The sequence below is a fragment of the Salarias fasciatus genome, chromosome 1 (genome assembly GCF_902148845.1).
Source record: "Salarias fasciatus chromosome 1, fSalaFa1.1, whole genome shotgun sequence".
Taxonomy (NCBI): domain Eukaryota; kingdom Metazoa; phylum Chordata; class Actinopteri; order Blenniiformes; family Blenniidae; genus Salarias; species Salarias fasciatus.
This window is the reverse complement of record NC_043745.1, coordinates 7,120,436-7,133,206: the sequence shown is the minus strand read 5'-3', so window position 1 is coordinate 7,133,206 and position 12,771 is coordinate 7,120,436. Positions and strand designations below refer to the sequence as shown.

The window sequence follows — 12,771 nt, the reverse complement described above, 5'->3', positions numbered from 1 at the left end:
TTAACTGAACTGAACTGAAATGACAAAAAGGGCAAAATGCACAGCATTGCCATGAGGATGTGGGTAAAGTCTTCCTCCTCAGTAAAGAGTGCTAATGCTAATGCTAGTCCAGTGCTGTTGAGCAGAAAGTGTTGTGAGACGAGGCTGCGGAAACAAACCCAGTCTTTGTGTGAATGTTTGACATTCAGAGCAGCAGCAGCAGCTCTTCGTCTACCAGCACACCAACACAGGGCATGTGATTATCATTTCTTTCAGGGCAGAAACACTCCTCACACTGTTCTGCTCGCATGTGGAAAGCCATGCTAGCATTGAGCATTAGCTTTGAGCATGTTTATCAAACTGTTGACTGTACGAGATTTTGTTTCAATAAACTGGTAGAAAAGTCTGTTTTTTATTCCAATTTCGCCATAGTAAAACATAAAACTAAACAACAATTGCTTGGCTACACCTTCTGGGATAAACATGTATTATTCAGCAATTCCAATTGAAGGTTCTGGGTTTGATTTTACTGAATGAGCTGCATGGGGGAGTTTCCATGTTCTTCTCTTGTCTTTCTCCCATCGTCCAAAGGCTTGTTTGAACAGTGAGTGCTGTCGTGGTCACCTTGTCTTTAACAGATTAAGAGAATCAACCATGATTCTGGAAGATAAATATTAAGGAATCAAGATTTTTCTTTTCTTTGATCGTTACTTGATTAATTCTTGTTTGCATGCTAAGTGAATCCATTCTGTTCCCGTAGAGGCTTCTAACCAAACCAAACAACAAACTGTCACTGAAACGCATCAGAACGACAACATCTGGAAATTCATGTCATTTTGTGTTCCCAAAAAATAAAGTTTGTACGACAAAAAGAAAGAAAAAGTAAGTAGCTGTTGTTACTATTTGATTTTAGAATGAATATTTTGGGAAATAAAAAGCAAAAAACAAAAAAAAAATCTCTTCATATAATAAAGATTTGAAAAATTCTCTAAATACGACCCTTGAAAGAGAGACTTCTCTTATAATCAGGTTTAACTTCTATTCACACCAGAGCCGACACATCTGAATAATCTTTGACATGCTATAACTGTGCTTTCTGAAAATAATCAGGACACATAAAAAGTGATTTTCCTTTATTTTTCTCCTTGTTGTTCTAAACCCGGGTTTGTGTTCGATGACACTCTTTCTATCGGCTCTGTGTGGGTCCGGCTGAACAGATCCTCTCAGGAAGTTAACCGAACCCAGATGCTGAACACACACTCTTCTCAGTCCCCGGAAAACATTATGATTAAGCGAGGGGCAGCAGTGAGTAACAACAACACAAGGATGAAGTTTAAAAAAATAGAAGACTTATGTTCTTAAAATGAAACTGTTTCCTTTAGAGGAAGAAAACGGTTCTAACATATAACTTCTTTCAAGTAGATTCATGTTTTGTGGTTGGAATAGTTTGAGATCATGTTGTAGAAACATGAAATCCAACAACCTAAGCGTTTCCAGATTAATTTATGTGGACACAGCTCCATTCTGACGGGTTGCTAAAGCAAACCCTCTCTGTTTACTGTCCAGGGACAGACGGGGACGGAGGGAGGAAATGAAAAGAGAGGGCTTCAGTCTCATCCACATCATTAAAACCTGGCTGTATTTAAGCTAATGAATAAAGTAACACATACTTTTATCATCCAAGTTGAAGTATAATTAAATCTGATCGTTCTAGAGTGGTTCTGTTAAATGAATCTTTTTAAATTATGCTGGACTCCACTTCATGCTTTATGTTGCTTTAACTGTTTTAAGTAACTCTGTTGAATACCTCTTGAATTCTTTTAACACTTTTTACTGCACAGTTTCTTTTCTAATCAGTTAACCTATGAATATAATTACAGCACTGAAATGCTAACATGAAATACTAACTTCACTTTGACTGAAATGGTCTTCACCAAAAACCTGAAAATACAACTCTATTCATTTGTAATTGTTGTAAAGTTTTCTGCTTTACATTGCAGAATGCTTTAATGAGCGAATGGCTGTATCAATCAGCAAATACTCTGTCACTCATTTAAAGTCTTGAGTGAGGACATAAAGAAGGTGGAACACTGTAAAGGTTCAACGATACTGAGATCAGACAACCATGGTTATTATTGTGTTTTCTCATTAACTTTTGAACAGAAGTCGTATTTAACAAATAAAGGATTTTTTTTTTTTTTATTAGATCAAGTACACTATCAGGGAGTAGTTTGAAAAAATAAAACTTAATTAAATATTGGTTTAACAGTGGGTTATCGTAAAATAAAGGCACATTCATCAGTTGGGGTAAGATGCTCGGCAATCTTGATCCTATTGACACTGATGAAAACATGAAAACTATCTATTACCAATTATTACCAATAACGATGCTTCAGAGGTGCTGCGGGTACAAGCAGAGGCCTGATCAATCTGATGGTCAGAGGCTCGGAGCTTCAGTCCGGCTCCCGAAGCGACTGAGAGGCTGATTGGTGCATCTCAGTGACAGGATGATAGGAACCCTTGAAGCCTTTTGCTTTGGCAGCGTCTGCAGCAGCAACATGTCAATAATCCCACGAGTATCCTTTTTCCACCAGAAGAATCGGCGGTTCTGGAGCTCATTCCAGTGCTTGTTGTGGCTCCAAACCTGACATTTGGTCGGTATCGTCAATAGACTGTAACAAATCTCCCTAATGAGGAGACTTTCTAACCACTGAGTGGTGCTGCTGCTGCAGTGAAACACATACATGAATAAAGTGGCTCCGTCCATCAGGTAACGCTCAAAGAGAAGAAACATGAGTGGGTCTGCAGATGCAAAAGCTAAAATGAGCATTTCCCGACAGCGAAGCTGACAAGCAGAACAACAGTCGACTAAAGCTGAGCAGCGAAAACACGAGAGCAGCCCCGGCATATGGATTCACTCGGACAGACATGGCGGTCATGAGAGCAGCAGAAGCATCTGCCTCCAGAGCCTTTCAAGTGAGCGTTCAAAGCCGGCTGAACTGCTGCGTCAGATGAAATAAAACTACATTTGTTGTCGTATTGTCTATGGCTTTTCAAAGGCGTCTTGCTCAAGCAGGACCATAGACATGAACTCATGCTATTACCAGAGCTCTGCCATGGAAAAAGAAACTAGACTCCAGAAGAGGATATAGAACAAATATCCTACTGTGTATCCAAAAGACTTCAAGCAACACTGAATATAGAAAAAGTGGGAAGCTCAGTGACTTCAGGAAAAATAGACTAGCAGCAAAGCATCAGTTGAGGGGACCAGCAAAGGAAAGAGCTGTCTCTGCACACAGGAATCAAACCACAGTCCCATCATGTACATCACAGCTCAGGTTCTCACAGCTTCAGACGACGACCTCTTCAAACCTGACAGTCTGTTATATATATGAAAACTAAAGGTGGGCACAGTTTGATTCAAGACTGGAAAATGTCAAGCGTGGTCCGAAGTTCTTCTGTTCTTGGCATCACACCCCAACAAGTGTAGGCGGAAAAGTTTGAGATATAATTGATCTGACTGTATTATAACATGTTCACAAATCCTTCAGTTACTCCCAAAAACATGTTTCGTGGGGTCACCTGAGACATGCTTTCATCCATCTGCATCGTTCTGAATTCATCCAGCTTAGAGAGCTACAGTCCATCCCAGCAGGTGTACACTAAATAACTTCTCCAACACATCTATTGATCCATCCAACCAGCTGGTAAGCTATCCAGGCTTTGTAAATTAACCTCTCTAATCAAACTTCTCTTTAGTGTTTGGAAGGAAACACCATGTAGGCACAGGGAGAACATGGAAATTCCACCCAGAAAAACTGATTCTCAATTAAATCCAGGCTTTCTTTTGTTAAGGGGTGTTTTAAAGATAACATTTCAAGTGAAAATACATGATTTTGTGTTTTCCTTTCAGAAAAGTTTTGCATTCAGCATTTTAAAGTTTCAAAATTGAGGTCAGTTTCCACGGTTGGCGTGAACACAGACACTCGTATGGACAGACGAGGAAGGTGGATAATTATCCCAGACGACTCTCAACTCTAAAACTACCAAGTTCCAGCAGAATATAGACCAGGACTCATGTCACTCTGCCGTTGTTGTCATTGTCCATCTACTCAAAACTATTTAATACAGTCATGGTGCTCATGCGCGGCAGCAGTGTTTCAGGAATGTTGTGTTTCCTCCGTTTCCATGGAGACGGAGTCGAAGTGTAAACAGGGCATAAGGCACCAACGCTGTGAGCAGTGCGACGTGTCATTCACCCCTCGGTTCATTCCATGGTCCATAGTGAAATGCTAAGCGTCGTCACCATCGTACCTTGATGCTGAAGGACCTCCTGATGCTCCTCTTGCTCTCCCTGAGTGGGCTGGTCAGCTGCTGGTTGTCTGCGTCACTGCCTCCCCTCCCCTCCACAGGTGAGTGTGTGTCCGTCCTCCACTGTCCGTTCTGGGCGTCTCTGTACGGTGTGTGATCCCCTGCCATGTGGTTGGAGTTCCAGCTGGAGCCCCACGTCCTGCTCCCCTCAGAAACCTCGCCGGCGCGACACTCCTCTGGACAGTCGTCATTCGTCTTGGAGTGACACAGGATCAGGGACCTGGACGGACGGTGAGGAAGGAAACTTCAGCCAGTCTAAGACATGAAAACAGGCTTAGTAACAAAGCCACTCTGAGTTAGAAAGTAAAGAAAACTTTCCATTAAACCATTTTTGTCACCCTATGAAGAAGGTAGATTAAACCTCCTGAGCTGCAGTGTGTGGAGCCTCCTGCATCACCCAGAGTGTGTTCCGGTACCTGGAGAGCATGGCCAGCTTCCTGGAGCGGTGGCCGTGGCTGCCGGCCGGGCTCTCGCTGCTGCTCTCGCCCTGATCCCTGCGTCTCCTCTCCATCCTCCGAGCCGCCGCCGTGCTGGCTTTCCTCCTCTGGTGGGAGTATCTCTGAGGCATGGCTGTCAGTGTGTGCATATTATGTGTGTGCGCCGGGAGCTCAGGAACCAACACACTCCTCCCCGCCGGCCCGAAGCCTAATGGAGAGGGACGCTCTGGAGGGCAATTAGAAAATTCAGTTAGGACAGTCTGACTGCATCCGTGTGTGTAAGTGTTCTGAGAAAAACTGCTGAGGCAATTGTGGAAGCCGGTGGAGATAAAAGAGCTTTTCTTTCTCAGCGTTGGAAGACAGAGAAAAAAAAGTTTTTCCCGGCGGTCCTGACAGAGAGAAATGCTACGAACTATAAAATTAATTGTGCAACAAACAAACGCATACGGCGCAAATGGCAGTTTGGGTGGTGGGAGAGCTCATGTTTGTTCACGTACACACACTCCGCAGCATGTGAGGAGAGATAACGATGTTAGCCTTCCCTGGCTGCTGCCATTAACGGGCCGACGATCTGTTCGAGCTTCACACTCCAGAGAGCACTACAGCATGACCCTGCAATGCATTATACATGCTGGTGTGGACGGCCTCTCACGTCTGCCGTGAACACTCAGCAAACGACGAGTGGAGGCTCTTTAACCGCGGCCCACCAGGCCTCTGGACGTCATTATCCTGCTCCAGCCAATCCGTCTGCAGGTGAGCTGCAACCAGCAATTCAACAACACATAATGACTTTATAACTGCCAATACCATGATCACCTCGGCCAGAAATGCAATAAAGCCAAGAGCACAGGCTGCCAATAATGTAATAAAATATTAAAATAATGTTTACAACCATAATTGAGAGTGAGTGCTCACTGTATATACACTCATTGAATGACTATCTGGATTAAACCATCCTCTGTGTTTATTATTGACGAGCAAACTGCAAAATATTTTCTACAAAATCTTTTATTTCCAAGAAATGGAGTCCTATTTATATATTATTACATTACTGACCTCAGTTGTTCCGTTTTCAAAGCATTTGAAGCTTCAGTGCTGCGACACACAGCCGGTAATGGAGAAAATTGCTACATTATTGACAAAATGCTATTATGTTATTGGCTCACTGTGTTATCATGCTGCAGGCCAGTTTTTTTGCCACTTTTTGATTACATTATTGGTTGGTACAAGGTGAGCGAGGCATTGATGCGTTGGTTGAATTCCTCTTGTTTCCTCACTTCATTGAACTCTATCTTTAACTAAACTCTTTGAATGTGTGACTTTTATAGCTTCGATATGGTCTGCTGTGGGTAATCATAACATATAATGATGTCCCGAGGAACCATTTCAATCGTATAAAACCAAAAGTAGTATTTTTGAGGTGGTTCAGGAGTAAGGTTTCCCGTTCTGGGAGATAATATGTAATAATAACTAATATTCCCAAGTGATAAATAAAGGTCAAGTTGGTGGGGTTGTTCAGATTTAGCTGATTTGGCCCTCAAAGACTCTACACATGAGGGAATGAATAGAATATACCTTAATTTGTAATAATGAAGAATTTATAAAAGGCCAATAGAGCATGAAGCTCTTAGAGAAACACACTTAAAAAAAAAAATGTTCTGATTTTCTCTAGTTTGCCTTACCCTTCTTCATTCTCATTTACAACCTACACAAGATTGGAACAGTTTTTATTTTCCTTTCAGATATTTTTAAAGAAACCAAGAATCTGCTCTGTCTATGACAGAGTGTGTAGACTTTAGCACAACTAAATGTCACCTAGTTGCATTATGTTTTTAGGAATATATCACTCAAACTATTTTCTTGCCTGTGATTTTAGAGTTTTTACATTTTTACATCAACCATTGTTTGTTCTACAATGTCCGAAACGGGACAGTTTCTCTGATATTCTGCTTCTTGTGAAAGAATACGGTGTCTGCATGTTAAACACGTTTTAGGACATCTGCTGTTAAACTCACTGATACTAATGATAAACATCTTTGTTACTTACTCATCAATTTAACCCTACATGACCCTGCATCTTTATTAAGTTAAAAACTGCAATATGTGCTGTTTTGTGTTTATTTCCATTTTTTCAGTCAAATATATTTTCTATCCTGTCAGTTCACCTGATTGTTTGTTTACCTAGAAAACACAATAAAGTATGAGAACTCGTGCTTAAGCAACACTTTTTATGCAAAACTAGTGTAAGTTTTCAAACTTGTGACCAGTACTGTTAGAAAGTCACATTTCAGGGATTCTTTCTGCAAAAAAAGTATCATTCCTGTAGGACACTGGTGCATGAAGCCAAGCTTTAAAGAAATCAATGTGGAATTTATTCAAATCAGAAAACTGTGACTCAACAAACGATGAAATATGTCAGAACCTGCTCTGTATATTAATTTTTTCATCATGCATAAATGGCACTTTGGTGCATTTATTTGCGTTTTAAAGTAGTGAGAAATATTCTGAGGTTTGGTTTTTAAATTATTTGTGTTAAAAGGTTGGAGAAAGATCTGGGTTTTTTTCTTTTAGCGTTACTGTTGACACATCATGTGACTCTGGGTTGTACTATAAAAGAGTTTTGTAGTTTTTCTTTATAAAAGATCCATCTGGATCACATGAATAGTAAATCATTGAAGACAACGACCAAAATGCATCAAAAGTAATGTGGACATGTTTCATTAATGTGTTGTTTTGAGGGATTTTTTTTTTTTTTTTTTTTTTTGTAATTTACTTTGATAATAAAATGAACAAAACTCGGGTTCTTTATGATGGTCAGTAGTAATGGTCAACGGCTGAAACTTGAAAGAAGTAACATGAGAGAATGTGGAGTTGTGCAAGCAGTGGAATAAGAAAACCAGTGAGTCAACACAGAATAAACTCCAGCAGCCACAAGAGACTCAGACAGTGGACGGGGGGGGGGGGGGGGGGGGGGGGGGGGGGGGGGGGGGGGGGGGAATACAAATGAACACTTTCAGATTTCCCACTTTTCAGCTGTAAACGTGATAATGTGCCGAGAAGAGAGAGTCGGGAGTTGGGACTGCTGGAATTGTCCAGCTGTTTATTGCTTAGAGCATTAACCAGTGCTCCTCCTATTTCTCAATCTTCACATATGCTGTTGACCATGTCTGTCTTGGCGCTGCAGTGCTGTAGTGGTTGGCACATAGCGCATGGCTGTAGGTTCGAGTCTGGCCATTCTTATCTGTGCATGTCCACACGTTGCAGGATCTGAACCTTGTTTCAGGGGTTCCTGACATGAGGACTGAAAGGATCAAACTCTGAGAGCACGTGATACCGTCACACAGAAACACACAGCAGCTGTCGCTTTCACTACTGTCTAGCACAGAAGTGGGCGACCGCATGACAAATTACCTCTACGATCGAGTGCTGAGACATAAGCTGAGTTGAGTTTTGCTCAGTAAGAATCATTTGTTGATAAAAAGCTGTTTTTTTTTTTTTTACATATTTATGTGTTGCCATTACTCAATTATTGAGTACATCAGTAAATAAAAGCTATATTTTTCCATTAATTATCCTTTTTATTTGTTATGAAACACCAGATTTGTGAGATAATTTCTAACTCTGCTAGCCCAGGTGCAAGACACGAACATTAATGAAATCATCCATCCATCCATCCATTTTCTACCGCTTATCCAGGGCCGGGTCGCGGGGGCAGCAGTCTCAGCAGGGATGCCCAGACTTCCCTGTCCCCAGACACTTCCTCCAGCTCCTCTGGGAGGATCTCAAGGCGTTCCCAGGACAGCCGAGAGACATAGTCTCGCCAGCGTGTCCTGGGTCTTCCCCGGGGTCTCCTCCCAGTGGGACATGCCCGGAACACCTCCCTAGGGAGGCGTCCAGGAGGCATCCTAAACAGATGTCCGAGCCACCTCAGCTGGTTCCTCTCGATGTGGAGGAGTAACGGCTCTACTCCGAGCTCCTCCCTGGTGACTGAGCTCCTCACCCTATCTCTAAGGGAGCGCCCAGCCACCCTACGGAGGAAGCTCATTTCGGCCGCTTGTATCCGGGATCTTGTCCTTTCGGTCATGACCCAAAGCTCATGACCATAGGTGAGGGTGGGAACGTAGATTGACCGGTAAATCGAGAGCTTCGCCTTTCGGCTCAGCTCCTTCTTCACCACGACGGACCGATACAACGACTGCATCACTGCAGCCGCTGCACCAATCCACCTGTCAATCTCACGCTCCATCCGTCCCCCACTCGTGAACAAGACCCCAAGATACTTGAACTCCTCCACTTGGGCTAGGGTCTCTCCACCAACCTGGAGGGGGCAAGCCACCTTCCTCAGGTCGAGGACCATGGCCTCGGATTTGGAGGTGCTGATCCTCATCCCTGCCGCTTCACACTCGGCTGCGAACCGCCCCAGTGCATGCTGTAGGTCCGGGTTCGATGAAGCCAACAGGACAACATCATCTGCAAAAAGCAGAGATGAAATCCTGTGGTTCCCGAACCGGACCCCCTCCGGCCCCTGGCTGCACCTAGAAATTCTGTCCATGAAGATTATGAACAGAACCGGTGACAAAGGGCAGCCCTGCCGGAGTCCAACATGCACCGGGAACAGGTCCGACTTACTGCCGGCAATGCGGACCAGATTCCTACTCCGGTCATACAAAGACCGGACGGCCCTTAACAAGGGGCCCCGGACTCCGTATTCCCGGAGCACCCCCCCACAAGACACCACGAGGGACACGGTCGAATGCCTTCTCCAAATCCACAAAACATATGTGGACTGGTTGGGCAAACTCCCACGAACCCTCGAGCACCCTATGGAGGGTATAGAGCTGGTCCACTGTTCCACGACCAGGACGAAAACCGCATTGTTCCTCCTGGATCCGAGGTTCGACTATCGGTCGGATCCTCCTCTCCAGTACCCTGGAATAGACTTTCCCGGGGAGGCTGAGGAGTGTAATCCCCCTATAGTTGGAGCACACCCTCCGGTCCCCCTTTTTAAACAGGTGGACCACCACCCCGGTCTGCCAATCCAGAGGCACCGTCCCCGACCGCCACGCGATGTTGCAGAGACGTGTCAACCAAGACAGTCCCTGCACATCCAGAGACTTAAGGTACTCAGGCCGAATCTCGTCCACCCCCGGTGCCTTGCCACCGAGGAGCTTGCCAACCACCTCAGTGACTTCATCTTGGGTGATGGACGAGTCCACCTCTGAGACCTCAGCCTCTGCTTCCTCCACGGAAGACGTGGCGACGGGATTGAGGAGGTCCTCAAAGTATTCCTTCCACCGTCCAACAGTATCCCCAGTTGAGGTCAGCAGCTCCCCACCTCCACTGTAAACAGTGTTGGCGGAGACCCGCTTTCCCCTCCTGAGGCGCCGGACGGTTTGCCAGAATTTCTTCAAGGCCGACCGATAGTCCTCCTCCATTGCCTCCCCGAACTCCTCCCAGACCCGAGTTTTTGCCTCCACAACTGCTCGGGCTGCAGTTCGCTTGGCCTGCCGGTACCCGTCAGCTGCTTCGGGAGTCCCATGAGCCAGCAAGGCTCGATAGGACTCCTTCTTCAGCTTGACGGCAGCCCTTACTTCCGGTGTCCACCACCGGGTTTGGGGGTTGCTGCCACGACAGGCACCGGAGACCTTACGACCACAGCTCGGGGCAGCTGCTTCGACAATGGAGGTGGAGAACATGGTCCACTCGGACTCAATGTCCCCAGCCTCCCTCGGGACATGAGAGAAGCTCTCCCGGAGGTGGGAGTTGAAAGCCATGCTGACAGAGGGTTCAGCCAGACGTTCCCAGCAGACCCTCACAACACGTTTGGGTCTGCCAAGTCTGTCCGGTTTCCTCCTCCGCCAGCGAATCCAACTCACCACCAGGTGGTGATCGGTCGCCAGCTCTGCCCCTCTCTTCACCCGAGTGTCCAAAACACGCAGCCGGAGGTCAGATGACACGACAACAAAGTCGATCATCGACCTCCGACCTAGGGTGTCCTGGTGCCAAGTGCACTTATGGACACCCCTGTGCTCGAACATGGTGTTCGTTATGGACAAACTGTGACTAGCACAGAAGTCCAATAACAGAACACCACTCGGGTTCAGATCGGGGAGGCCGTGCGATCCAATCACCCCCTTCCAGGTCTCACTGTCACTGCCCACGTGGGCGTTGAAGTCCCCCAGTAGAACAATGGAGTCCCCAGTCGGAGCACTGTCCAGCACCCCTCCCAGGGACTCCAAGAAGGCCGGGTACTCTGCACTTCTGTTCGGCCCGTAAGCCGACACAACAGTGAGGCACCTGTCCCCGACCCGAAGGCGCAGGGATGCAACCCTCTCGTTCACTGGGGTGAACTCCAACACACATTAATGAAACAACGGCCAATAATTAAGGCAGTGATGACAGTAGCTTTAATTTGATTGAGGATTTCCCAGGACTGGTCAAACAGAGCTAAAGGGCTGCAATGTGTGACTCACTTCCTAATGGGAAGTGGAAATTACAACGGTAAGAGTGTATTTGACTTCATATGTGGACAGGGTTTGTACACGTTAGCATTTGAACTAACCAGAGGCACTGCTGACTCTGTCTCTAGTTTGAGTTTGGTGATGGAATCTTTCTGCTCATATTGCTCAGTAATATGTGTTTGTGCTCAGCAGCGATGTGGAAACCCGTGCTGACAAATGCCTCTCTGTGATGTGAATCTCATGGCATGCAGGTGGAAGATAGCATCTTCCCATAATGAGAAGGGAACTCAGCAAGGGGCTGCATTCTCACTGATGCACTGAAATAAGTATGATTATTCAAAGAAATGGTTGCATGCGAAAGTACATAATCAGGATGCAGCGGTTATTTTCATTAGAGAGCAAATTCAGGACTCAAAAAAATCAAATGCCCGGATGAATATACTGAATGGAGTTGAAGCAGGCCAACAGATGACTATTGGATTTCAAAATACAACAAATAAATTAGTAATGAGCAACAGATTCCACTGAACGAGCGCAGAAGAAAGGCTTTTCTTCTCTGGTGAATCACTGGCTCTGACCCTGGAAGTGTGTTAGCAATTATGGAGCATTAGTCTGCTGTTGTGTTGGGCTGATAGACAGGAAACACAGACATGGATCTCTCTGCTGGAGGCCCAGGAGCTCTCTCAGACTCCACTCCTCCACCTCCTCCTCCCTCGCTCTTCATAAACTTATACACACTCTGCAGCTGGATGCAAGCCAGAACAGCTGGAACACTTACAGCCACGGGCTGGAAATCAATTTCTGCTAACGTGTGTGTGTGTGAGCATAGCATTCAAATGTCTTTTCCAGTTTGGACTAAACAGATATGAAGGAGTGTTCAGATAAGTTTAGGTCAAAGAACAGCTTAGAAACAGCATTGTAAGGTAAAAGGGTCCAAACTAAGAAAAATCTGGGAACAGTGTGTTTTTTGTCAATGATTCAGTTCACTGCTTCTGCAAAAATCACTGAAAACTACTGCAAAAAGTAAATAAATATCTCTTTATCTCTAACACCTTGATGTCTCGCCATACATTAAAACAAATTCTGAACTTTAAAATTAATCCACCTCTCTCCTTTATTCAGGTGTAACACAGAAATTTACACTGTGAGACTCTTTAAGTTGTTCTTCACCCATTATTGATACTTTTTCACTATCACTGATATTTTATTGATAGTTTTTAAACTATTACCGGCACTTCAGTGATACTTTTTCTCTATTATTGGTACATTATTGGAGCTTTTTATGAATATTATTGGTATTTTATAACTATCACTGTCAATTTATGAACATTTTGAACAATTTTAACTAATACTGTTATGTACATATGTACATATCTTCTCTCTCTCGCTCTCTCTCTCTCTCTCTCAGAAACTCACTTAGGCACACTGATAGAGCTCTTGCTATGTGAACTATTGCTATTTAAACTAACTTATTAGTGGCAGCAGTGAGCGCCAGACCCACTCCAAACACTCCTGTATTATGA

At 44.6% G+C, this 12,771-nt stretch overlaps 1 protein-coding gene across 1 annotated transcript in view; it reads right to left on the bottom strand.

Annotated features, from left to right (window-relative positions):
* Positions 1-12,771, bottom strand: part of il16 (interleukin 16) — a 41,355-nt gene that overhangs the window by 26,922 nt on the left and 1,662 nt on the right. Inside the window, exons 2-3 of the mRNA XM_030097901.1 lie at positions 4,767-5,013; positions 4,294-4,570 (exon numbers count right to left, since the gene is read on the bottom strand). Coding sequence (XP_029953761.1) covers positions 4,294-4,570; positions 4,767-5,013 — 524 coding nt within the window. The remainder of the gene's footprint in view (positions 1-4,293; positions 4,571-4,766; positions 5,014-12,771) is intronic.